Source organism: Rhineura floridana, chromosome 4, assembly GCF_030035675.1.
Source record: "Rhineura floridana isolate rRhiFlo1 chromosome 4, rRhiFlo1.hap2, whole genome shotgun sequence".
NCBI classification, from domain to species: domain Eukaryota; kingdom Metazoa; phylum Chordata; class Lepidosauria; order Squamata; family Rhineuridae; genus Rhineura; species Rhineura floridana.
The window spans coordinates 161,998,276-162,025,876 of NC_084483.1; the positions used below are offsets into that span (position 1 = coordinate 161,998,276).

General features: G+C 41.8%; 1 protein-coding gene across 1 annotated transcript in view; it reads right to left on the reverse strand.

Annotated features, from left to right (window-relative positions):
• The window catches only part of CAPN13 (calpain 13), a 106,497-nt gene that overhangs the window by 46,139 nt on the left and 32,757 nt on the right, over positions 1 to 27,601 (reverse strand). Inside the window, exons 6-8 of the mRNA XM_061626118.1 lie at positions 23,037 to 23,211; positions 20,415 to 20,489; positions 15,829 to 15,914 (exon numbers count right to left, since the gene is read on the reverse strand). Of these exons, the coding sequence (XP_061482102.1) occupies positions 15,829 to 15,914; positions 20,415 to 20,489; positions 23,037 to 23,211 (336 nt within the window). The remainder of the gene's footprint in view (positions 1 to 15,828; positions 15,915 to 20,414; positions 20,490 to 23,036; positions 23,212 to 27,601) is intronic.

Genomic DNA, 27,601 nt, shown 5'->3' on the forward strand with positions numbered 1-27,601 from the left:
CTAAATCCTACATTGGACCTGAACTCCACCAGAGCTCTACTTAAAGCTTACTATATTGTCCCACTTACATGGTCTTTTAGTTTAAGAGAAGAACATAGCTAGCTACCAACCCAAAGTGAAATTCCAGGAACCAGGCTCCTGTGTTCTTAGATGCATGTTACTAGAGATCAACCGCGTCCAGGATATAGGATCCCGGAAAATCCAAGCAGCAAGTTAGTTAAGGTAAACATGAAAGAAGAATGTTTAAACACAATAATCACAAGCAACAGTTCTAATAAGGTAAACTGTCCCCAAACAAGTAACAATCATTAATTGGAGCTGTACAAAGAGCATGTGGAAAACTCAATACAAAAAAAAATTAACCCACAATAAAATTACAAGGAACAGCCAGGATGGAATCAAAAAGCAAAGTTGTCTCCTCTGTGTGTGTGTTCTACAGAAGAGATTAAGTTACAGCACAAAAGACATTACCAAAAGCTAATATTACCAAATGCTTCCAAGCTACACAGGAAGTGGATTGGATGTGAACGACCAACCGAAATTGTGTTTGCATTTTGACAAATTTACAGGACAGTACAATATATGAGAGAGGAGGTCAGGTCTCCTGCTCCCCTGGTACATTCACTAGAGCTGGCCAATTTCCCTGCTTTTTAAAAATTGATAGTAATATCTGTTGGCTATAGGTACATTCTTAACCCGCAAGGTTTTTTGCCTATTAGTGAATTTCTCTGCTTTTTAATCTGGGAGGTAACAAATGGCATCCTGTCCAAGTTTGTTGAGAATGGATTGATCATTTGCATGCTTATTGAGTTCAATGAGATTTACTCCCCTGCAATCATGCTTAGGATAGGTGAAACTGACCATGGGGCAAGAGGAGGAAGGAGGAGGGGAAGAGGGAGGGCAGGGGGGGTCTCAGGGGGAAGGGGCGGATGGGACGGCAGAGGGGAGGAGGGAGGATGGGAGCAGGAGAGGGGGAGAGAGGAGGAAGAGGACAGGTTTGATCACTTGCATAAGTATTGAGTTCCAATGGAATTTACTCCCCTGTAGTCATGCTTAGGAAACTGATCACAGGGGAAGAGGAGGGAGGGGGAGGGGAGGAGGGAGGGCTGGAGTGCGGAGGGTTTGAGGAGGAGGAGGGGAGAAGGAGAGGAAAGGAGACAGGGAGGAGGAGGAAAGGTGAAAAGCAGGTATGATCATTTGCATGCTTATTGAGTTCAGTGGGATTTACTCCTGTGCAATCATCATGGGGGAGCAGGAGAAGGGGGAGGGAAGGCTGGAGTGGGGAGGAGAGGTGGAGGGGAGGAGGAAGGAAGGAGGGGGAAGGACAAAGGGGAAGGATGGGAGGGGGAGGGGAGAGGCAAGTTTGATCATTTACATGCTTATTGAGTTCAATGGGATTTACTCCCACACAATCATGCTTAGGAAAGGTGAATCTGACCATAGGGGAGATGGGGAAGGGGGATGTTTAGAGTGGGGAAGGGAAGAGGAAGAGTAGGGGAGAGTAGAGGGGGAGGAGAAATGGAGCAGATAGGAGGGGAGGAGAGGAGAGGGGCAGAGGAGGGAGGGGAGAGGGGCAGAGGAGGGAGGGGAGAGGAGGGAAGAGGAGGGCAGGTTTGATCATTTGCATGCTTATTGAGTTCAATGGGATTTACTCCTCTCCAATCATGCTTAGGATAGGTAAAACGACCTGGGGGAGGAACAGGGAGGGGGAACAGGGTGGGAGGGAGAGGGGGATGGGAGGAAGGGGATGGGAAGGGATAACTGGGAGGAGTCGGGGGAGGGAGGGAAGGATATTAGGGGTAGGCACTGGGCAGAGGGAAAGCCTCTTTCCTTTCCAAGAGTAAACCATTGGTAACAGTATTTCCCCCCCCCAGGGTTTTCCCCACCTTTTTATTCTACAGCAGACACATGTAGCCTCCCATCCAAATTTAAACCAAAGCTCTCCCTGGCCACATCCACACCAGACCTTTATTCTACTTTAAACAGTCATGGCTTCCCTCAAGGAATCCTGGGAAGTGTAATTTGTGAAGGGGGCTGAGAGTTGCTAGGAGACAACCTATTTCCCTCACAGAGCTTCAATCAGAGGGGCTGACTGTTAAACCACTCTAGCCACTGGAGCTCTGTCAGGGGAATAGGAGTCTCCTCTCAGCACCCTTAACAAACTACACTTCCCAGGATTCTTTGGGGGAAGTCATGACTATTTAAGATGGAATCAATGTTTGGCATGGGTGTGGCCTCCTGAATAGCCAAGCCAAACAGCTGTGAGTCTGGCTTTCAAAACACTGACAGTTCGTTCTTACTGAGCATGCCGTGAGCTAGACTTTAATGTTAAATTTCTTAAATTAATTAAAAATCAGCCATGAATTTTTTTACTTTTAAACTGAAGAAGATGAACATTCAGAGTATGGAGCAAGATCAGTAATAGGATTACAGGTACTCTGTGAACATGGCTGATTTTTAATTATTTTCAACAAATTATGAGAACACTGACAGAAAAAAGTCCCACTGGGGTCCGGATTTTCCCCCTCTTGTTTTGCACTTTGAACTCTTGATTCTCTCTGACTGTTTTGTGTATCACCATGAAAACTTAGAGAGTTGTTAGGCAAGCATTTCTGAGTTCAGGATTATAAATTGTGTAAGGTTTTGCTTTGAAATGAGCTTATGGGAAGCAGTAGAATGGCATGGGGAGAACTTTCAATTTAACATTACAGAATGTGAAAACATGCTGGCTTTATATACAACCACTCTTGTGGCTGTATAATGACAGCCTCCTGTTCCTTTCTCCTTCCCTCTATTAATGCATAATACAGCTTGTCACGTGCCCTGACATCACTGTACATGTTTCTGCTAGTGACTGGTAAAGATGTAGAGTGGGGTTGGAGAAATGCGCAATGTAACAATCAGGTAAGTGTTATGGAAATATGCAGAGATACTCAGCATCCGAGCTATGTGTGTGCCAGTGTGTGTATTTATTTATTTATTTATTTATTTATTAAATTTATATACCGCCCGACTAGCAATAGCTCTCTGGACGGTGAACATAAAATAGCATAAAAATACAATGAATAACAAAATAATACTAAAAGACAATCATCAATCCAATCCAATAAACATTTTAAAAAGTAAATCAGTGTAACTTAAAATGCTTCAGAGAATAGGAAGGTTTTGACCTGGCGCCGGAAGGAGAGCAGAGTCGGCGCCAGGCGTACTTCCTCAGGGAGACTGTTCCATAGTTCGGGGGCCACCACTGAGAAGGCCCTAGATCTTGTCATCACCCTCCGGGCCTCCCTGTGAGTTGGAACCCGGAGGAGGGCCTTCGTAGCAGAACGTAGTGCACGGGCCGGTTCATATCGGAAGAGGCGTTCCGCAAGGTATCGTGGTCCCGCACCGTATAAGGCTTTATAGGTTAATACCAACACTTTGAATCTAGCCCGGAAACATATTGGCAACCAGTGCAAGCTGGCCAGAACAGGTGTTATATGCTCGGACCGCTTGGTCCTTGTCAGCAATCTGGCCGCCGCATTTTGCACTAGTTGTAGCTACAACAAGCAATGCCCAATAAGTTGCCCCTTGTACACTCACTTCCTCTCTCAGACTTGAATCAAGGTCTGTTACTTCTGTCCAGTTTATCTGGCAAAACTGAACCTTTTTTGCTGCTTCTAAAGCCTTGGGCTCTGTTTTCACTGCCCTTGTCTGAGCAGGATTACTAATGGGGTTGGCAACCTCACATTGAAAACGTAGGTGCCCCGGTCTACCACATTTGTAGCATAATTTCTCCTCACTTTTAGGGTACACAGATCCACTCTGGGGTGTCCTGTGCCCTTCAGATTTTAATGGAGGACTCACTCGCTGTGGAACCACATCCCTTCTGCCAGCACTATATGGTCTGGGTTTAAACTCTCTTGATGTTTTCCCCACCCAGCCAGTTCTATTAGAGGCGAAGTGACCCGCCATCTCTGCGGCCTCCTGCACAGATGTAGGGGAACGGTCTTTGACCAGGAGCCTTATTTCTGGTGGTAACTGATGGTATAATTGATCCAGTATCATGAGGCTTTTCACCTCTTCCACTGACTGAGCTTTGGCACTACTCATCCACTTTCCAAATATATCCATCAACTTTGCTCCCAGTTCCACAAAAGACCTCCCTGTCTGTATCTGGCAGTTTCTGAAAAGCTTTCTAAAATAATCAGGCCCCAGTCTGAATCTTTTAAACACTGCTTCTTTGAATTCAGCATAGGTGACGGGCTTGTCTGAGGGGAAATATTGGTATACCTCAGCCAATTCCCCTTTAATCAGGTTTGATAAATACTGCATGTATTTATCTTCAGGTAGCCCCCACAACTGAGCTGCTTTTTCAAAGGTGCTGAGGTAAATTTGAGGATCTTGACCAGGCTCATAGACAGCAAAGTCCTTTGGAGTAATTTTTATTTTTGCTCCATCTCTGTCTTCCCTTGTCTCCTCAGAGTGAAATTTCTCTCTATCAAATTTTAACTTTTCTACTTGTAATTCAGCATCCAATGCTCGTTGCTTCTCCCTCTCCTCAAACCCCAATCTCATTCTCTCAATTTCCAACTCCCTCTGTTTTTCCTTCTCTGCAACTTCCATCCTCAATCTCTCAGCTTCCATCCTCAATCTCTCAGCTTCCAACTCCCTCTGCTTGTCTTTTTCCTCAGCCTCCCATCTTAACTTCTCTCTCAAGTACTCTATATAAGCGGGATTGCTTAAATATCCTTCTGGGGTCTCTTCCCTGACAGGTTGTTTTTGCTGGGCAGTTGCAAATCCTATAAGTGCTACCCTCAATTCATCTACCCCTTTACCCTCGTGAGGTAAATTGAATGTTATGCACTTCTCCACCAGCTCCTCTCTTTTCATTTTTATGTATTCAGCCATGGTGTTTGAGTTCACTCACTCTTTGCCACACACTCTTTGCCAGTCACTCTCACAAGAAATCTTGTTTTGTTATTTCTGTTTGCCACACCACTGTTCTGGATTCTCTAGTATTCGTATCTGGATTCTCTGTTGTTCGTATCCCACCGCTACTGCCACCACATGTGTGTAGTTGTATTTACCTTAGAAGCAGGCTTTAACCCTGAATTTAGATCACTGAGACTTAAGACTTAGTAAAATAAGAAAAGCTACTTTATTTTAAAAAATACATAGTAGATAGGAAAGGCGTACTTAGTTCTAATTAACTAAGTTGGAGGCACAATGCCCAGACTTGGGTATTGCTCTCATGGCTCATGAGAGAGAGCAACGACAAAGATGTCTCCTCTCTCCTTGGACAGTCAAAGAAGATGATAAAGGAAGGAGGGGCAGGTCAGCTTCCCTGAGCATACCAGTTTACAATGGAAGGAAGTTAGGCAGAGAACAGCACAGGTAAAGGTAAGCAAGCCTAGCCAGCTGGAGGACCTTAACTCTATCTTCCTTCTGGAATACAAACAAAAGAACCCAAGCAGGAGTTGCTCTTGCCCCACTTCCAACAGTAACAAGCTGTGGTGAGGAATGCATGAGCCTGTCAATTTTGGTTTCTCAATTTCTAATTCTTCCAATCTTGGGTTTCGTGGGATTGAAACCCAAGTATGCAGAGAAGATCCGTGGACTCGCCAGGTATGCTGTCTACCAAGAGAACAGATCAGAGATGTGGCGGAAGGGTTGCCATCTCTCATCAAGCCCACCAACAGGTACCCCTTTCTCCTCATCCATGTGGGAACAAATGATACTGCCAAACAGAGCTATGAAGAAATCACATCAGACTTTGAAGCTCTGGGAAGGAAACTCAAGGACTTTGGGGCCCAGATAGTTTTTTCATCCATCCTTCCAGTACTTAGAAGAGGAGTAGAAAGTTAAAGAAAAATATTCCCTGTGAATGAATGGCTACGAAGGTGATGCCAACGTGAGAGTTTTGGATTCTGTGGCTACTGGCTATGTTTCCTGGAAGATGGACTGCTGGCAAGTGATGGGTTGCATCTCACAAGGACTGGGAAGAATGTGTTTGGCTACAGCATGGAGAAGTTCATCAGGATGGCTTTAAACTGAATCCTAAGGGGGAGAGAGATGTAAACTTGGTAATAACGACTGATGAAGGCTTGTGCACAGTAACAGGAACAGAGAGATCGTCTCTAATAGGGCCCAGTAACAGTCCTCAGAAAAATGTAGTAAGGAACCCAAGCCATAAATCACATGGTCTTCGATGTCTGTATACTAATGCGCAGAGCATGGGAAACAAGCAGGACGAACTTGAACTCTTAATAAAGGAGGGTAATTACGACTTGATAGGTATAACTGAAACTTGGTGGGATGACTCTCATGATTGGAATACAGTAATTGAAGGATATAACTTGTTCAAAAAGAACAGAAGGAATAAAAAGGGAGGTGGAGTCACGCTATATATTAAAAATATATATCCCTGCACAGAAATACAGGAAGATGAGCTTTATAGCTCCACCAAGAGTATCTGGATTAAAATTAATGGGGCAAGTAATAAAAGGAATGTGGTGCTTGGAGTCTACTACTGACCACCTAATCAAGAAGAAGACGAGAATGTAACTTTTGAAAAGCAAATTGCCAATGTTTCGAGGGACTTCAATTATCCTGTTGGGAGATAAATTCTGCCAAACACGGCCCCTCCAAGAAATTTCTGACTTGTGTTGGAGATAACTTTCTCCTACAGAAAGTGGAGGAAGCAACAAGAAGATCAGGTATCCTGAACTTGATTCTAACCAATAGATATGTTTTGGTGGATGAAGTGGCAGTTACGGGAACTCTGGGGGAAAGTGACCACACCATACTTGAATTCTTGATATTAACAGAAGCAAAAGCTGAGAGTAGCCATACGCGCACCCTGGACTTCAGGAAAGTTGATTTTAATAAACTCAGAACAATTGTAAGTATGGTTCCATGGCAAGCCACCCTAATGAGAAAAGGAGTCCAAGATGGGTGGGAGTTTCTAAAAAAGGAAATTCTAAAAGCGCAATGGCAAGCAATTCCAACAAGAAAAAAGGAGGAAAACAGCAGAAGAAGCCAATGTGGCTTCACAAAAAGCTTAGAGATGACCTGAAAACAAAAAAGGACACATACAGAAAGTGGAAAGAAGGCAGGGCCACAAAGGAAGAGTACAGGCAGGTATCACGGAATTGCAGGGATGGTGTCAGGAAGGCTAAAGCTGAGAATAAGCTGAGTTTAGTGAGAGATGCTAAAAGCAACAAAAAAGCTTTCTTTAAGTACATCCATAGTAAAAGACAGAGAAAAGAAATGGTGGCACAGCTACTCAATGAGAATGGCAAAATGATAACAGATGACAAAGAAAAGGCAGAAGTACTCAATTCCTACGTTGACTCAGTCTTCTCCCAAAAAAGGGTCTATGACCCTCCTGGGAAACATGAAGTAGAAGGGGCAGGATTGGAACTTGAGAATGATAAACGGTCAAGGAATACCTAATCACTTTGAACGTGTCCAAATCAGCAAGGCCCGATAAACTGCATCCTAGAGTATTGAAGGAACTGGCTGAAGAACTCTCAGAACCACTGTCTATTATCTTTTCGAAATCATGGAGGACTGGTGAAGTGCCAGATGACTGGAGGAGAGCTAATGTTGTCCCTATCTTCAAAAAGGGCAAAAAGGAGGAATCAGGGAACTACAGACCAGTCAGCCTAACATCAATCCCTGGAAAAACTCTGGAGCAGATTATAAAGCAGTCAATCTATAAGCACCTTGAAAACAATGCACTGATTACTAAGAGCCAACATGGTTTTATGAAGAACAAATCCTGCCAAACTAATCTTATCTCATTTTTTGACTGGGTAACCTCCCTTGTAGACTGTGGGAATGCTGTGGACATAATATATCTCGACTTCAGCAAAGCTTTTGACAATGTGCCCCATGATATTCTGATTAGCAAGCTAGCTAAATGTGGGCTGGATGGAACAACTATCAGGTGGATCCACAGTTGGCTCCAGAATCGTACTCAATGGCTCCTTCTCAAACTGGGCAGAAGTAATGAGCAGGGTACCACAGGGCTCAGTCCTGGGCCCAGTGCTCTTCAACATTTTTATTAATGACTTGGATGAGGAGGTACAGACCATGCTTATCAAATTTGCAGATGATACAAAATTGGGGAACACAGCTAATATTGTGGAAGACAGAAACAAAATTCAAAGGGACCTTGATAGGCTGGAGCATTGGGCTGAAAACAACAGAATGAAATTCAGCAGGGATAAATGTAAAGTTCTGCACTTAGGAAAAAGAAACCAAATGCACAGTTATAAGATGGGGGATACTTGGCTCAGCAACACGACATGCGAGAAGGCTCTTGGAATTGTCATTGATCACAAGCTGAATATGAGCCAACAGTGCAATGTGGCCGCAAAAAAAAGGCAAATGCTATATTAGGCTGCATGAACAGAAGTATAGTTTCCAAATCACATGAAGTATTAGTTCCCCTCTATTCAGCACTGGTTAGGTCTCATCTTGAATACTGCGTCCAGTTCTGGTCTCAGCACTTCAAGAAGGATGCAGATAAACTGGCACAGTTTCAGAGGAGGGCAACAAGGATGATCAGGGGGCTGGAAACAAAGCCCTATGAGGAGAGACTGAAAGAACTGGGCATGTTTAGCCTGGAGAAGAGAAGACTGAGGGGAGATATGATAGCACTCTTCAAGTACATGAAAGGTTATCACACACAGAGGCCCAGAGTACAGGACACGGAATAATAGGCTCAAGTTGCAGGAAGCCAGATTTGAACTGAACATCAGGAAAAGTTTCCTAACTGTTAGAGCCATATGACAATGGAACCAATTACCTAGAGAGGTATTGGGCTCTCCGACAATGGAGGCATTCAAGAGGCAGCTGGATAGCGATCTGTTGGGAATGCTTTGATTTGGATTCCTGCATTGAGCAGGGGGTTGGACTTGATGGCATTATAGGCCCCTTCCAACTCTACTATTCTATGATTCTAAGTTCAGTTTTCTACATTTCTGTATCAGTGTGCTTTTAAAAAAACATCCTCAGAAGAATTTGTCATCCTTTTAGTACACATTTCTCGTAATATACCCATTTTTATATGCAATTTTCCCTAATATAACGCATTTTGTATGCTATTTTCATATATACATGCACCTTTATGCACATATCCCCCTAATATACACATTATTTGGTTGTAGGGCTGCATCACAAAATTCAGAAAAGTGAAAAATTCAAGGGATAGCTACGTTTTGGTTCATGTATTATTTCAAGAAGTGCAAATAAGGTTACTTCACATTGTAAACCGGACCAATTTTCTTCCCCTTCCCTAGGTGTGGTACATGTTACTGGGGGATGGGGGATTAAATCAGGGGTAAGGAGGGGGGAATTCAATTCAGTTCACAATTAAAGCTGAATTTATCAAAGTAGCACTCTCTGAAACAATGAGAACACAGCCATCCTTTGTAATTTCCGCTTATTCAAATTTTATGATGCAGTTCTCCAACCAACCAGTGTTTACAAAAATGCATATGTTTGGGGAAAAGGTGCAGAAAAATGAATATAGTAGTGAAAGTAACATACAAAATGCATTACATTAAGTGAAATGCTTGCAAAAATGTGTACATTAGTGAAAACTGCATATAAAAAGGTGTTTGTTAGGAGAAATTATCACCATCATCATAGTTTATTGTATGCCGCTTTTCCATAGTAATCGATGCTCACGACACCTCACAACATGAAAAAGTACCATAGTTTACTGTTTCAAAACAAAATTCAAATAGTCACACAATAAGTCAAAAAAATCTTGTTAAGAAACATACAATAAAATAAAACAATACACTTATAATTCATAATAAGTTTCAACAATAATGCAAAAGCAATCCCAATAACAGCAAAAATAATTGACCAGAAAAATTAATTTTTGGCCCAAACAAAAGCCCCTAAACAACACCCCACAGTCAAGATGGTCCCTGGAATCTCCAGGTAGCAGTAGCTTTTATAGCTGCAGTCGGTCAGAGCCCCACCCTCCCAGGCCAAGTTGAAAGAAGCCAGCAAGCAGGGAGAGGATCTTGCAGCACTCACAGTTGAGGTAGTCTCTGGTACAAGCCAAGATGGTCTCTCTAAATTAACACTACAATACTGATTACAATTTTCATGAGGATTTAAAAAATAATTCACAAATTGCTGCAGAACTCAATTTAAAATTGGAAAAATGAGAGAACCAAAATTGACAGATCATTCCATCCCTAATCAGGGGGTGTTTTTAGCAGTGCCTCCCTTGGTGCTTGTAGGGATGAATGGATTTCCTTCAGCCTGCTCCTTCGTTGTTCTGTGGTTTCACTCCGCTCCTCCTGAATCCCTCTTTAACTAACATGTTTAAGATTAATTGAAGAATTAGAGTGTGGATACTTTATGGACCTTTCTGTTCCTTCAGCTCATTTGCATCTTTTCACCTGCTGTGATACTAATGAGTATGTGAAGATTGTTATTTAAAAAAACCCTGCAACTGAGTACAAGTAGTGGGCTCTTACTGGCGGGAAGGGTGGGATATAAATAAATAAATAATATATTAAAAATAAACAGCAAAATCTGCCATTTTTATGTGATTGCATGTATGAGCATATTATTAAGAGCTTTCTGTGAAAAGATTTTGAGCAATCTCTGACCAGCAGCAACTATCTAGTGTTTCAGGCAAGGGTCTCTCCTGGCCTACCTTGGATGCCAGGGATTGAACCTGGGACCTTCTGGATGCAAAGCAGACACTCTCCCACTGAGCTATTGCCTCTTCCTCTAAATTAAATTGCCCCAAGAAAGAGTGTTGATAGCCAGTTATTTCTAGTGATGCGTCTCTAAGTGGTTAAGGTGGCTAGGTGATGGTCAAAAGATTTATTTATTTTATTTATTTAAAATATGTTTACACTGCCTTTCAAAAATTTCAAGGCAGTGTATAATGTGACTCATCTGGATTTCACCACCGCCACCAAAGCAGGAAGAGAGGACAAAGCATCTATGTGAAAAGGAAAATAGGCTACAACTGAGGATAGAGGTGAGCCAAAAATTCTCAGGAGACATTTCTCTGGGGGGGGGGAAACTGATATTTTTCATTTTCTTACCCACCTAGAAAGAGAAGGCCCCTTTGCAGAATCTTCTGCAAATTTTTCCCACCATTTATTTTATTTTATTTTGGTTGCACTGGCTGCCATCCCCCACCCTCACAATGCAATGGAAGGGGGCTTGGCCTGAAGCACAGTAGAGGATACAAAATGGTGGCCTGCTGCCAACACAGTTGCTGCTGCTGCCAATTACGGTAGCAGCACACACGTACACACAAGCACACACTCCTCAGGGTAAAAAAGAAAGAAGCTGTACTACTGTCACTGCTAGTAGTGAGCCCCACCTCCAGGGAACTTCTTCCCCATGGATTTTTTTCCCCATAAGTGAGGTGGGGAATTTCAAGAATTCATTTGCAAGCAGGTCTAGCTGAGACAGATTTTTTTTAAAAAAAAGACAATACCCAGGTGCTAGGTATGGACTCTACATCCATCTTAAGAGTTCTGGTTGCCTCTCTACAGATCTGATGTGGGAGCAGTGGACTTTGGGGGTCTGTTGGAGGGTTTAAGCCAAAGGTGGGGAACCTGTGGCCCTCCTGATGCTGTTGGACTACAAATCCCATCATCCCAATCATAGATCACGCTGGTTGGGAATGAGGGGAGATGGAGTTCAACAATGGAAGGCCACAGATTCCTCATCTGTGGTTTAAGCTGTGCTCCACCTATGGTCTGTCCTGGGGGTAGCCAGAATGTCCCCTCCAGATGTTCTTGGACTGCAACTCCCATCATATCAGATCATTGGCCATGATCACTGGGACCTATGGAAGTTGAAATCCAACAAAAGCTAGAGAACACCACATTGACTAACCATATATTTGTAAATGAATGCAATGTTATAAACACCAATAAGCCTCAAGTGTTCTCCATTCATACAAAAAACCCCCCCAAATCTGCTTAATTGCTGCACCCCTCGAACTCCCTCACTGGTCAGAGAAGTGGACTGTGAAACAGAAATATTATCAAGAATAAAAAGTATTATATTTTTTTTGTGTAGTATTTTATCTATTGATTTTACTTTTTTACTAGTGTGTGTGTGTATGTAGTGTATTAGCTGTGGAGGATCTCTTAAAAATTGGAATGTGAAATGTATATGTCATTATGAGTAACATACATCCTGCCATTATTGTCAAAACCTTGAAGGGAATTAAGTGCATTTACTGGGAAAAAATAATTGTAATGGCATTAGAAAAGCATTCAATATTATTGGTTTTGTATTTGTGATATTTTAGGCAGTAATCTTTCATCTGGTATGTGATTGTAAGCATAACATAGGCAAATTAGACTGACTTGCTTGTATTAGTTTGCTATGTTTTATGCATTTGTTTCCATTTTATGCACCTTTTCCATTTTAGTATGTATAATTTGGCACAAACTATTTTGACTGTTCTGAACATTTTAAAATTATGTGATGGTGGATTGCTAAAATACAATAAAGAGATCTCAATCTGATGTGCTACTCCGCTGGTAAAATGCCACACAAAAAGAAGCTTGATACAACCAAATGTTCAATCACATCAAGCTTGCCATATGTACATTACCATATGTATGATCGCATCATGATTGCTTTGGGGCAGTGTTTTATCAATATGCATGTGGGGGGAGAGAGAAGCTAATGAAAAAAATGAAATTCATTAGCTTCTCTCCCACATTTGGTTCTGTACACATGAGCGCATTGATAAAACACTGCCCCAAAGCAATCATGAAGCTGGAGGCTGCAGTAAACAGTGCATATGCAGTGCTCAATACAAAATTCAGAAAAGGGAGCGATGGGTGATTATATATGCCTCACTTCTACTTTGGAAAGAAGACCAGATGATGCAGAAATCCAAAATCCAAGGACAAATTCAGGTGGGGCAAATTTCAGAAGCATCACTCATTTCTTCTAATGCACAATTCTAATGTAAAAGCCTAACAGTCAACAACATAGTTCAGCTTTGGATGACCACTGATCAATTTGAACTAGACTACCTGGAAGAAAAAGTTCCACACTTTATTATCAAGTCCTAAGAATGCACTCTTGTTACTGGGGTGTTTAGAATGCAGTCCAGATTCTACTAAAATCAATGCCAAAGATCTTGTTGGTTTCAGTAATCCTGCATGGCAAAGGACTGGCTGAAGACATTTTGCTGTCTAAAATCCATCTGCACTATACATTTAAAGCAGTATTATAGCACTTTAAATAGTCATGGCTTTCCCCAAAGAATCCTGGGAACTGCAGTTTGTGAAGAGTGCTGAGAGTTGTTAGGAGACCACAATTGCCCTCACAGACCAACAATTTCCAGCATGGTTTAACCATTAATCCCTCTTCCCAGGGAACACTGTGAGAGGAGTAGGGGTCTCTCAGGATCTTTAACAAACTACTGTGTCCAGGATCCTTTGGAGAAAACCATGAGGGTTTAATGTGGTATGAAACTGCTTTAAATGTATAGTGCAAATGGGGCTTAAGACAGGGCAAAACACACACTGCCCCCAAGTCAAGGTGAAAAGTAGCCAAGGCCAGTCAAGTTATTTCTGAAGCAGAAAAACCCCACCACCTCTGTCCTTCCCTGGAAGTAAAAATACAACAATAATAAATAACTAAAAATGTACTGCCCTTTCATGATACCCAAAACCAGCTGCTTGAGGTGACCACTTCACTCTGCCTAATGGTAAAGCCGGCCCTAGATGACACCTTTAATAAGGAAATAATTCTTTGCATCTCTCGCTGCTGGTAGTACCTCTTAGCAATTCCACTACACAGAGATTGCATTAGCTATCCAGCTGTGTTAATTCCCAAGCTGCAGATTTATAATTAAGTGATAATTGTGTTGTATGCATAGCATTAGCCAAGCATAACTCAATAATTGTATTGATCCATGCAATTTAAGCCTGCTTCACCAAAATTCAGCTGCATCAGGATTAAACTTCAATTTTCCAAATACTGAGAAATGCTCTAGTTCTTAGCTGAGCTTCCAGTATGGAGATGTTAAATAACAAACATTTTTCAGGAAAGATTATATTAGTAGCACCAGAGGAAAAGAAGATGGCTATATAAAGCCACAATACAACACCTATAGTTTTTAACTCAGGTCGGTGTATATTGTCTAAATTTGTAGCTCTATAGTTTCTACATATTGGGCATGTGCAAAATCATGGGGCACAATTCAATTACTACTGAGTTCTTTTAAGTCACCGATCTCAATAATTTCATGCTTAAATCATTCCAAGTGAAATCAATAGAACATGAAAGTGATCTGTTTTACTAGATTGTGCCCATGGCAACTCTAGTGAATTATGCTTTGGTGTGAGGAAAGAAGAAATGTTTTACAGTTCCAGAAAAAGGAAATATAATACCTCAAACTAGAACCCAAACAGTTGGGAAGGGCTGTAGCTCAGTAGTAGAACATCTGCCTTGCATGCAGAAGGTCCCAGGTTCAATCATTGGCATCTCCAGGTAGGGCTAGGAAAGGCTCCCTACCTGAAACTCTGGAGAGCTGCTGCAAGTCAGTGTAGACAATACTGAGCTAGATAGACTAATGGTCTGACTTAATATAAGGCAGCTACCTATGTTCCTATAAACAGTAGAAATTGAACTCTGGCAGTGTTAGCAGAGGCTGCAAAACACGTAGTCTAACCCACTGCTCAATGCTGGATCTGCCATAAGAACATAAGAAAAGCCTGCTAGAAAAGGTTAATGGCCCATCTAGTCCAGCATCCTTTTCTCAGTGGCCAACCAGATGCGTATTGGAAGCCCTCAATCAGGACCTGAGTGCAAAAGCACTCTCTTCTCCTGCAGTTTCCAGCAAGTGGTATTCAGGAGCATATTGCCTCCTCTGCCTATGGAGGGACAACATAGCCGTCATGGCTAGTAGCAGGAGCAACTAAGCAGGTTACTTAACAGATCACCTTACTCCATATGCCTTAACCCCATACATGCTGACTCAATCACTTTGATCTGCAGAACTTGTACTTTTACAAGTGCCATGCAATGTCTGTTCTGCATTTGTAAGGCATCATGCCTGTAGTGTGGCATCGCCTGTACTTTGGCACTCCCTGCCTATTACCATTAGGCAGGTGCCATCATTGTATTCTTTTAGATGCCTTCTGTTTTGGTACACCTATCCAGACATATGATTGGATGCATGTTTTATTGTGTTTCATTGTTTTTAGATCTTTTAACAATGTTTTAAATATGTTTTTTTTGTTTTTAATTGTATTTTTATGACAGATGTGTTTGCTACCCCAGACTCCTTTGGGAGAAAGGGTGGGATATAAATTTAATAATATAATAAAATGCAGCGTCCCTGATAGATGTCTGTCCAGCTTCTGTTTAAGCACCTACAGCAAAGGACAGCCCTACCCCCACTCCACAGGGTAGTCTGTTCGTTCCACTGCTGAACAGCCCTTACTGTTAGGAAGTTTCTCCTAATGTCAAAATCGGCTTCTCTGAAATTTCCACCCATTGGTTCAGGAGGAACAAAACACAAGTTTGCTCCATCTTTTATATCACAGTCCTTCAGTTGGGACATCAATTGGTGGCTCCAACTTCAGAGGGACAGTGAATCCGCTCTGGGTTTTAGTCCAAACGTTTGAGCTGTCCAAGGTGCTGAAAGTTGCCACTGACCACTATCATAGAACTGAAATGCCATCCACTATCATAAAATGCCAACTCTTGGATCAGGTGATTAGCCTTTGGACAAGCATTATTATGTTAAGGCTCTATGTACTGGCTTGGTTCTTGAAATTGGATTCTCATGCCAAAACCCCAAAGGATTCATACCTATCACTCCAAGCTCCGTTCCATTCCATATGGCCATAAGGATTCCAAATTCTGATTAAACGTTCCATCTTACCCATATAGGGGAGCTATTAAGAAGAAAGAAACAGTCACAGTCACAATCTTGCATGTCCAGAATGTTGGTTGGAGAAGACGCATGTAAATATTTGCATACTTTTGGGAGATTTACTTTTGTTCCTAACTCTGTCTGCAGCTAAGGGACAGAGGATATGATCCTCCACACAGTCAGGGTATTTAAATCCCATTGCCTTCAATGGCATGTAACCTGCCTTACTGCACACAAGATGGCAGCCAGTGCAGCTCTTTTGAGCTGTATGGAAAATGCAGCACAAGGAGAAAATGCAGTGGTTTTCCCCCAGAACAAACCAACAACCAAAAACTGCCTAGTAAAAAAAGGCAGCAGCAACACCGTGAACTACTGTAGCATGAATCCAGTGTTCCAAACTGTTCCAGATTGGTATGCTCACTCCAACATAGCCAAAGATTATATAGGAAAAAGCTATGAGGAAAACACTGTACACAGGGGGATGGTGGCAGACATATTGTGTGAAACTTTTTCACTGTTATAAAGCACAATAGATACAATGCAATCTTAACATGGTGGTGGAGGAAATACAAAGGTGATGCTCTTGCCTTATATCTAAGGTTCTGCTGGACTCAAACCGGCATGGCACAAGTGAATTCCTGCATTCCTTTTATCCTTTTCAAGGGTTTAAGTTTTGTTTCAGGTTTTGCCTCCCACTGGAAAGGGGTCAGGGAATATTTAGTCAGAAGTTTATCTACATATCCCTCCAGTTTGAGCACATGTCAGCAGACTGGGGCAATTTATCTTCCTTTAGATCTAAGCTGCCGTCCAGAACACTCTTGGAAAGCTCTCTGCTTGGCCTTTCCTACATCTGCTGGGCCCGGGCTTTGGAGGAGCAGGTACTGGGGGGGTGTTCCTACATCGGATACCCCTCTTCACCATTGGAGAGATAGATCCAATCTGTCCTATGGCTCCTGGATTGCCCTCCCAGTGATCATAGGATTGCACCCGAAGCAGGATTCCTCTGTTGGAGACAGTATGGCTCTGATTGCCATTTCCTAGGAATCACAAGTGGGGAGAGTGCTTCTGCATTCAGGTCCTTCTTGTGGGCTTCCAGGGGCATCTAGTTGGCCACTGTGAGAACATGATGCTGGCCTAGATGGGCCACTGGCCTGATCCATTAGGCTCTTCTTATGTTTGTGTGATGATGATGATGCCCTTAAAGGTATGTTGAGCATGCACCAGCAAATTTGGTCAGGTTCGCAAAAGCATTTATTGATCTCAGAAATGAGCATTCAGCTTACCGGGTCCCTTCAGGCCACAAATAATCCATAGACATCAGCAGGAAATTAAGATCTTCACATAGCTCTCACGGGAGAAAGGAGGCAGTATCAATGTGCATAAATGTATAACTTCTTTTAGGAGCTGTTGCTTTCTGTGCTTCCACTTGTGAATAAATTTAAAACATGAGAAGCTTTCCTGCACCATCAGTCTTAGAGAGCTGTCACCTTGGACTGTAATCACACTGCATTCTGGATTCTATTCTCTGCTAGATATTCACAAGCCTCCCTGCTTCTACCTCTAACAGCCAACTAAATATCGTCTGTTCAGTCTTGATGTGCATTTTCCTCCTGAGATTTTACTCATTTCCCATATATCCCATTTTCAAGTCACTATAAAATCTTATAGCTTGTTTAAGTCACTGAATTTTTATCCATTTTTTCATTAAATGACGCAGGGGGGGGAGGTTAAAATTTCAGGGCATTCAGTTCTTGGGAGCAGAAGTCATGATCATCATTCTTCTTCCTTAGGGCCAATTCAGACATATAACCTGTTGCTCTCTCTCCTCCCCACCACCCTGGTTTGTTAATCTCACATCATTATGATACTGCATGCGGAACTTTCAGAGGCTACAACAGCTTGCAGCTATTTATATAGTTGTTGTGGCACGCTTTTCAGGTTCAAATTGACTGTAGGATGTTTTCATGCACAGCCCAGTTCATGCAAACCTTGTCCAATCCTGGACACAAAAGAGTTTATATAGAAAGAAAAAATCACATAAATCCTTAGATCATTTTGCCTCTGAGATTCTGCTGGTTATATTCTAACCAGCAGAATCTCAAATGCAAAACCTGAGGAAGTTGAAGAGGAGGCAGGACCAAGGAGGATAGACACCAAGTCCGATGGGAAGTTTTCAAGGGCCACATCCAACCTGGGTTAGAATAATCCAAAAGCATCATGAGGTTTGTATCTCTGTCATGAGAAATCATGGACAGATTCTTTGAGCCAATATGGCTCCTAGTTTGTAGTTAATGGTTAATGCATTATCTTTATCACCAAAGTTTATTGCTTAACCAAAGTCATTATAATTAAATGGGTATTTACATTAAAAAAAGAATAGATTGTTTCTAATGCTGTTATGAATGCCATGATCTCTTGTATCTTATACTCTGCAACATCCCTGGTTTAATTCATGCTCCTTTGAATAAGTGGTCTAAGAAGAAGGGGTACCTTCAGTGAGCTGCCAGGGCCCAAATGAAACCTATCAGCACTGACACTCGCCCTGCAGCCCCTGTGCTGGAAAACTGAGTTTGAGAGCTTCTAATGTAATGGCCCTGATGTTTTCATTGAGAGGCACTGTGGACAATTAAATAGCAACTCAAACCCAGCCCTCCAGCACTGAGGACAGTGCTTCTGCTGCCACTGACCCTAGTTAAGTCCACAAGGGGCCGGAAGGGCAGGAAGGGCCCCAACCCACAGCATGTTGTCAAGGGCCCTGCAAAGAGAGAGATCAGCATAGTAATTCAGATGTTTATCAATACACCAAGATTCCTTGCTCACACTAATGACCTCCAGTTTAGATGTGCAGAGATCTTTCCACCACAGAGCCCTTCTCTGCTTTGCAGAGCGCTTTAACTCCCAGAAGAACCACAGTCCCATATTGGTGAGCCTCCTTACTGCCGCAAAAGGAAGGAAGGCCAGAGGATTAGTTAAGGTCATTGTCCGCCTGACTGTTTCTTTTCTCATTGTTGATATGAGCATCATAAGTGATTATTGGGGGGGGGGAGCATGAGCACTAGCCTCACCCTGAAAAAAGAGCTACATACTGCAGTAAATCCTTTGATTTCTTTTGCAATTGCTGGATTATTTTTTTCTGCAAAAATGATCTCCCTTCCCAGAAGATGATATTAATATTTGGGCAAGGGAAGGTTTATGCTTGAGAAGGATAAGCCTTGCAGGTAAAGAAAATGACTTCTTCATCCAGCTCTGAACTCTTGACCTTTCGTGTATACAGAACAGCTCCTGGCAGCTTATTCTTGAGTTCTGAAGTGTAACCCCCATATCTTTTTGTGTAGCTGTCAGTGTAGCTCACTTCATGATGCTTCATCATACTTTTAAGGGATGTATAACTCTATCAAGCCTCATATCAAACAGAGAAGAGCCTTTGAGTCTTGAGTCATGGGCTTTCTGCAGAAGCCATAGAGTTACTTTGCACATGAGGCTTAACTTGCTTTTGCACTCATTATTTATGGAAGGAAAAGGGAAAATAGAGGCATTTGTAATGCAGATGAGCATTCTGAGCAATGTAGCACTTTCACAGGTAGAAATGTAAGAAGGCATCAATTTCTGTTCCGGCCGGTGTCCACTACATGCAGTGCTGTTTCTGTTCTGCTGCAGTTTGGCTTCTAACACACCAGTCATTTCAATGCAAAGGAAATTCAATGCAAATGGGGAGGGGGACATCATCAATTATGTAACATTTGCAAACTGAAAAAACAACAACAGTGAACACCGATCATATTCATTAGACTGATTTTCATTCTGGATATGGGATGAATAACTGGCAATGTCTACTCCCATTTCTGCATTCTCAAGATCCCTATTCACAGGGCACTTCCACACAGCAGTTTAATGTGTACTTGGTGCTGCTCATGCATGTCCCATATTCCTCTCCTCATTTAATCTGAATTTGCCGTTTCCATATTTTTTTTAACATATTGGATTTTCTGCAGAAAGGGTAAATTGTGTTTAATGAGATCAGTGTTGCTTTTGCATCGATAGTTTATATCTCAGAATTAAATTAACTCTGTGGATTGAACCTACAAAAGTCTCCATTCATTTAATTTGTTTTGGTCTCTTAAAAACTTGCCTGAGGCCTCTTTTCTAGTAGAGAGTTATCTTCTGCAACATCACTGGCTGAACCAGTGAGTGTTAATTATATGCTCAGTGTTTCATCACTCTTGATACTTTCCTTAAAAATGGCTGGCTGGCTGTGTCACCTTGCTAACTTTATCATCCTTTTACTTCTATATAAAGTCCCTGGGTTTCAGACATTTCAGGAAGGCAGAAATGAAATTATGTGATCTCAGTGACGCATGGAGGCTAGATTAGATCAACACAATGTTACCTCCTGGTCCTAAAAGCAATGAATCTATGAACATAGAGAAAGAGAAAAAGAACAGCAGGCCAGCAGCCAATTAGGAGAGAGGGCGGAGGGAAGAAGACAATCAAGAAAGACAGAAAGAAACGTTCTCTCTCTTACCTCTGCGGCCTCTACAACAGTGTAGGCATGCCCATGCACAATTCCATTCTTCCCTGTTATGCTACCTGTGGAGCGCTGAATGGAGAAAGGACAGTTATAAGCTGTCTAAAAACACTCGCAAACGTGTTTTCATTTATGCCTCCAGCAAATGTGATTTGCTTGATGAGGTGGAAAACCAAAACCAAAGGCCAGCCAAAGACATTTTGTAAGTTGTTTTAAACTGTGTTTAATGTTGTATTTTAAATTATTGTAACCCACTCTGGGACCTTAGAGTGAAGGATGGGTTTATGATGATGATTATGATGATTATGATGATTATTATTCTGCCTGAGGACAAAGGACAAGATGTTGCTCCTTGCCATTTCCATGTATAGAAGGTAACTGGAGTGGCAGCTGATTTTTTTTTCTTCAACACTAGCAAAAGGAACGTCCTCCACTGCACTTGAGGGCAGCAGGCCAACTTAGGGATTGAAAGATAGGTAGTGTGGCGTGTGTAATTCTGTCCTGCAATGGAGGGAAACTTCCAAAGGTGCTCAGGAAGAGCAGTAGAGGGGCTGCCACAACAGTCCTCCCTGTCTGAGGCATTTGCTTCATTCTGGCTAGTAGTAGGGCTGGCCTTAACTGAGCCGCCTTGAATGGCAGGAGCTCAGCCACAGTTGTGTTAGGAGTGCCTCTGCACCACTGCTTGCACAACTTATGACATGCATATACCTGACTAAATGCAACTTAATAGCCATTTGTTGCAGCCTGCTAGGTGCGTGACAGTTTTCCACATAACAAAATGGTTGTTTAGTTTTCCAAAGCAGCATGTAAGGTTTTCTGAGCCCTTGGGTCTGCAAGGCCCAAGCATAGGTGAAGGGATAATGGGTACACTTTACTGAGGCCAAACGGGACCTGCAGGTCCATCACCTGAGGAGGGAAATGATGCTGAATTAGCTCACACTTGAGGATGCTTATGCAAACTTATTTTCCTGTATCTGTCTATTCCTATGGGGTGTCTAGATCTTGTAAAATCTTGTAAGGGTTGTTGGAGCCAATTGGATTCAGCGTTAGAATAAAACATCAACATTCTGGCCAGTGAGTTAGTGATCAAGATCCTCCCCCAGAACCATAAGGGGAGAAAACTGAGTGGTACGCACTACCTTGCTTCCAGGCTTACTTAGAACGTCCATATGACATTTTGCTTGAGGAAAAGGCATAACATGGCTAGATGCAAATCCATGCAGCACAAGGCTTCTGCATGTAACTGAGAGGACAGTCGAAGGAAACTAATTGTTGTTGCAACCTAGTTGGAGGCATTTTGTATGTGCATTTTTTTCCTGACTGAGAGGGCATGATTTTTTTCTTAAATTAATTTTCTTCAGTTCATATGCCTGCTCTTCATTGTAATAATCCCAGGATGGATGACAACATAAAAAGTACATGAAACAAATCAGCCAAAATTATCATGTTAACCACCACAATAAAAACATTATGGAAGTATCAATTACAAAACAATTCACAATAGTCCAAGAAGCAATGCTCTCAGACTGGTCAAACATAAATACTTTTCTGTGTTGGTTAAAGATGTAAGCAATGTTGGCACCAGTGAGCAATGTTTGCACCAGACACAGCTCAGAGGGGATGCCATTCCAAAGACAGGGCACCAGCATGGATTACATTATCATAATATGATTACAATCATATTATACCAGTGTTTTGTCAATAGCACTGACACATAGTTAATTTTCTGGCTCAATTCAAAGAGCTGGTTTTGACTTTTAAAGCCCTTCATGTCTTAGGACCAAGGTACCTAAGGATCACTTCTCTGAGAAAATAAGAAGACCCCTTCTGAATCAGGCCAAAGATCCATCTAATCCAGCAATCTGTTCTCACAGAGGCTAACCAGATGCCCATGGGAAGCCACTCCATCGATTGTCATTTAAGTCAGAAGCCCTTCTTAGGGACCTTCCAATATCTGAGGTGCAGTGGCTGATTACTGGAGAAAGGGCTTTCTGAGTTGTGGTGCCCCAGTTGTGAAATGTTGTCCCCAGCAACTTCACCAGACACCCACACTGATGTTATTTTGGTGCCAGGCAAAGACCATTTTTATTTTAATCTAAACTTTTTATCTAAAGTATGCTATTGCCACCAGCTTCTTACGCTTAAAAAAACCCCTGATCCTGTTGCTTAACTGTTCAATTATGTTGTTAATAAGCATTTTTTTCAATTCTGCTTTTCATTTAGTATTATAAGTCACCCGGAGAATCTACGTGAAGGGCAGGATACAAATCTGGGGAATGTTTTAAATGCAGATGGTCCCAGGTTCAATCCCTGGCTTCTCCAGGGAAGGCTGGGAGAGACTTCTGCCTCAAATCCTGGAGCACTGCTGCTAGTCCAGCCTTTCCCAACCAGTGTGCCTCCAGATGTTGTTGGACCACAACTCCCATCAGCCTCAGCCAGCATTGCCAATGGTCAGGAAAGATGGGAATTATGGTCCAACAACACCTGGAGGCACACTGGTTGGGAAAGGCTGTGCTAGTCAGTGTCAACAGTACTAAGCAAGATGGGCCACTGGTCTGACTCAGTATAAGGCAGCTTCCTAGATTCCAGTTCCTATAATAAAACAAACTTCTAGTTTACCTTTCCAGGAGTGATGCATCCCATGAGGCAACCTGTCTTGGCAGCGGCTTTCACTATCTCATGTAGACTAGAGGAAAAGCACTGAAGTTCAAAAGACATCTGGACCCCACCTGTGAGGTCCACTAAAGCCTCTTCAATGAAGCCCCAATGCAACTTCTGATAAGAACCACGCAACCTGGAAGGAAAGAGAAGACTTTAAGGTTAAGTCAGCACCAGGGTTGAGGGGGCCCTAGGCAACCATGACTCCCTTTTAAGCTTACTAGGCAGTGGGAGGCAGGGGTTGCTCTCTCTCTCTTTTTTAAAAAATGTCAGCATGGTGGGTGCACTGTGAAGTGAGGGAAGGCACCTTCAGAATGGCTCTGCATCAGGGCCCAGAGGCATTAAGATGAAAAAAGAGGGGAGTGACTGCAGCCTCAGCTGGAGCTGCACTAGTAAAACAAACAAAACGTTTTTGTAAGAAAAGAAAATTGGATGTTGGAAACCTCAATGCCACCTTCTCCCCCAGGGCCCAGGCATTTTGGGGAGGCGCATGCCGGGTGCTGGTGCCAGGCCTGGGCAGCTGGGAATGAAAAAAGGGGTTTTAATTTCATGTAATTTAATTGAATTGTAGGATCGCAAAAGAAAGATTAGGGTTTGATGGGCAGGGAAGATGAGACAGGTAGAGGATATGTTTTCACAAGTGATGCTATAACATAGAGGTTAATAGCAAGACAACAAAAGTGGACTTTGTGAGCCCTTATGGTTTCTAAGAGACTTATACTTCTAGCTTGGAAGGATAAATGCCCACTGTTTATTATGTAATGGACTGAGGACCTCACTGCCCTGACTACATTTAAATATATTTCATATAGACATCAGTTTTGAGTGGATACCTATTTGGACATCTGGGGGGCTTATATTAACTTATATGTATGTAAGATGCATGTACTAATGGTTATTATACCTGTAATGTAAACTGATGGTCGTTTATTGTTATTATTAGTAGTATTCATATATTGTTTATTTTTCTTTCTTTGCTTTTTATTTTTGTACCTTTAATATTTTTATTTATTCTGTTTTACTTCATTATTTCTTCTTTGCTTTCTTTCCTTTCATTGCTAAATTTGCAAATAAAAATTAATAATAAAAAACAAGTGATGCTAAGGACTCCCTTGAGCATCGCTTGTGAGCACTGTTTAATTTGGGCTTGAAACAGAGAGAGAGAGACTGCTTTACATTGAATGTACATTCAGTTCTTTACTAATTTGTTCACCTGTTCATACAAACCATTTTAGCTCCCCTCATCCTGCTAAAGGGAGCCTTGGAAGACGAGAACCAAAGACAGAATTCACAAACTCCAAATCAGAACGATAAATAATGATTAAAAAACAATAAATGTGCATTTAGAGAGGTAAGGAAATGTAGGCATTTGCATGTGAATTTCAGATGTGGAGAATGCAAACAACACATCAACTCGTCCATTTGTGTCACTTGTAAAAATTGCCTTTAAGGCACAGAGAACAATATGTTTTTTACAGGACCATTTCACAGCATGTGATTTAAAGGCACAAAGGCACGAGGGAAGAAAGTGTACAACAATTCTCCCCCTCCCTGCCCCTTACTGTAACATATGTATAAGTACAGAAGCAAGGTTAGTGAGTGGGCTGTTTGGAATCTGCTGAAAAATCTTCTCCATCCGAAAATGATTTGTAATCAAAGCTTTAAAAAAAAAAATGTATGTACAAGGGAAAAGGTCAGTTTTGACTTTTTCAATTTTCTCATGGGAAAAAAAGATTGATAGATACCATTTCATGATGAAGATTTCTGCTTTGAAGCAATATTTCTCCTTAAAACGCCAGTCCAGTACAAGCATATTAAAAATTTGGATGGCAAAGGGAATCTGAAGCTGCCAAAGGGAGCTGGTTGCAAGGCAGGAGAGGAAAGGGATTCATTCACACTGAAGGTGTAATGCATCAGCTACCAAATCCCAGGACACAGCGCAGACACCCTCCAGTGATTCATGTGAGCGCAGTGCCTTGACGAAACGCTAACATTATAGTAGAAGAAATCAGCCACCAGATCCCTGCGGCTGTATATCTGTGGCCCCTCTCAATGCGATCATCGATATGTGAGCAGTTAAGAGTGGCTCAAGCTATGCTCTGCAGAGGCGATCTTGAACCTAGGAACTGGCCTCAAGTGGAAACACTGGTTTAGAATCAAAGCTTGAATTTCACATTTCCTTTTACATTATCAGAGTTCAACGCTACACTCCAGCCAGGCAAAAACACTCAGGGTGCAAAGCAGGGCCACTGAAAGGTGTGGCCTGGGTAGAGTCCTGAGAGCCAGACAGAGAGGCACAGAGGGCTGCACTTGGCCCCTGGAGCTGAGGTTCCCTACTCCTTCTTTTGGACCATATGTGATTATGAATCAGGATAGGAGCTGAGAAATCAGTCCAATTCTGGCCCCTATCAATTTCACATTTGTCAGTTCATAAATCTGTTCCAACCTAATTCCAAATTAATCTGTGATTATTATTACTATTAGTAGTAGTATTTAAAATGCAAAGTACACATTTCTAACATCTTTTTCCTGAAAAAAGCCTTTAGTTTAAAATATGTTGGAATTTTTACTTTTTTTGAGCTGAGAACTATATTGCAAAATTCAGAGTATGAAATCCAAAGAATAATTATGTTCTAATCTGTGAATTAGTCTAGGAGGTACAAATTAGGCTGATTCTTTGATTAAAAATGCAAATCAAACAAAATTATCCTCCCTCACTTGTGAATTCCGATACAAGCTGACCTGATCCATACCTCCTGGACTAATGTGCAGTTGAGAACACAGGTATCCTTCAGATTTCTCAAGTCTCTGAATTGTGTAACACTTGTCTTAGACACAACCCTCAAAATACATTTAAACATGCATATTTGGAGCTGATTTTATAAGAACATACATTCAAAAATATGTATTCAAATGAGGATACTGGTGTAGACTAAAAATCACAGGTAAATGTGGAAACAAAGATACTACAGATTTGTGAATGAACACATACGAAAGTGACACAGATGATCTGCAATGAACTGTAATGAGCTGATCTGTCCATTCCTAATTGTTATAAAATAACAATTCTGAAAGACGGGAACCTGCCCTATGGTTACATAACACTACTATATAATAAAAATACAAATAGCACCCTAAAAATGGTCTTAAAATACACTGTGACTAGGGTTTCTTTTTTGTTTTGTTCTGTTTTGCAGTTTGATCTGAAATGTGTCTCTATGCTGGCCTTTACACCTTGCTGAATTTTGCACACAAACTCCCCATCACATACCTTCGGAAAGATGAAACAACCATCCTGGTTGCATATTTGCCATCTTCTAAATTTAAAAACAATTTGCCTCTCTTGGAAGGTGATCAGATAGAGATGAGTAAGCATACAAGTAAAGAGTGGAATTAAGCACTGCAGATATCTGTACAACATGGGCATTAATCTCAGATTATTTTTTCTGTTTCTTTTTTTGTTCAGGTCATTCAATGTTCATCAGATAGCAACATGTCTGATTACCAGAAGGCATCTTTCACACCTTGTTTCTTTATCTTGGGCTTTGATTGCAAATGCAAAAAGAAAAGGAAGGAAGGAAGGAAGGAAGGAAGGAAGGAAATGAATCCGAATTGACTATAGATAACAGGAATGCATACTATTAAAACTCACAGTAAGCACACTATCTGAGTAACACAGAGAATCAGAAAATGAAATCCACTGCTAATTGTATTTTAAAATAATGTTCCCAACCTAGATTGACAAGAAAGGAATTTAGAGTATGCACAGGGAAAAACTCTCTTGCTGAAAATCTCATAAACATCTTATCTTGCCATCTTAATGTAATAGCGATCTGGAATGAAAATGCTGTTCAGCAGCAAAGTGGTACCTGAGTCAACTCTTTCTAAAGTACATTTCAGTCTCTCAAAATCAGCATTTTAAGATCTGCTTATTATTACCTGACCTTTTGTGATGCTGCCACACCTTCCATTTTGTTGTTTTGCAGATACAGGAAAATGCTTCTTTTGTTTGGAGACACATGCTGGGCATACCCCAGACAGCTCAGAACTGGTGAAAACTGAGGTCATGTAAAATAGGCTGATGTGATTGCAGCCAGAACTGCAGTGCAACTGGCTGGGCTGCTTTCACAGAGAGATTGGGGTGGGGTGAGGCTTTCTGTGTTGGTGGCTAGTGGTAGGATAGTGCCATGTCTTCTTGCCTAATAGGCATGGAGAAGTCTAGATAGAGAGGGTAGATAGAATAGCCTTCGCCAAACTGGCACCTTCCATGCTGGCTGGGGCTGATGAGAATTGTAGTCTTTAATATCTGGAGGGCATTGGAGTTAGCAGAGGTTGAGATAGAAGATGGAGAAGAAATACAGACATAGGTTTCCAAAAAGCAGCCAGTTGATAACAGGACCAGAAGCAAGGTTTCCCACATGCATCCCAGTAACTAAGGCTACAGTCTTATACCCACTTAGCTGGGACTGGGATTAAGCTCTACTGAACTCAATGGGACTTACTTCTGGATAGACATGTATAAGCTT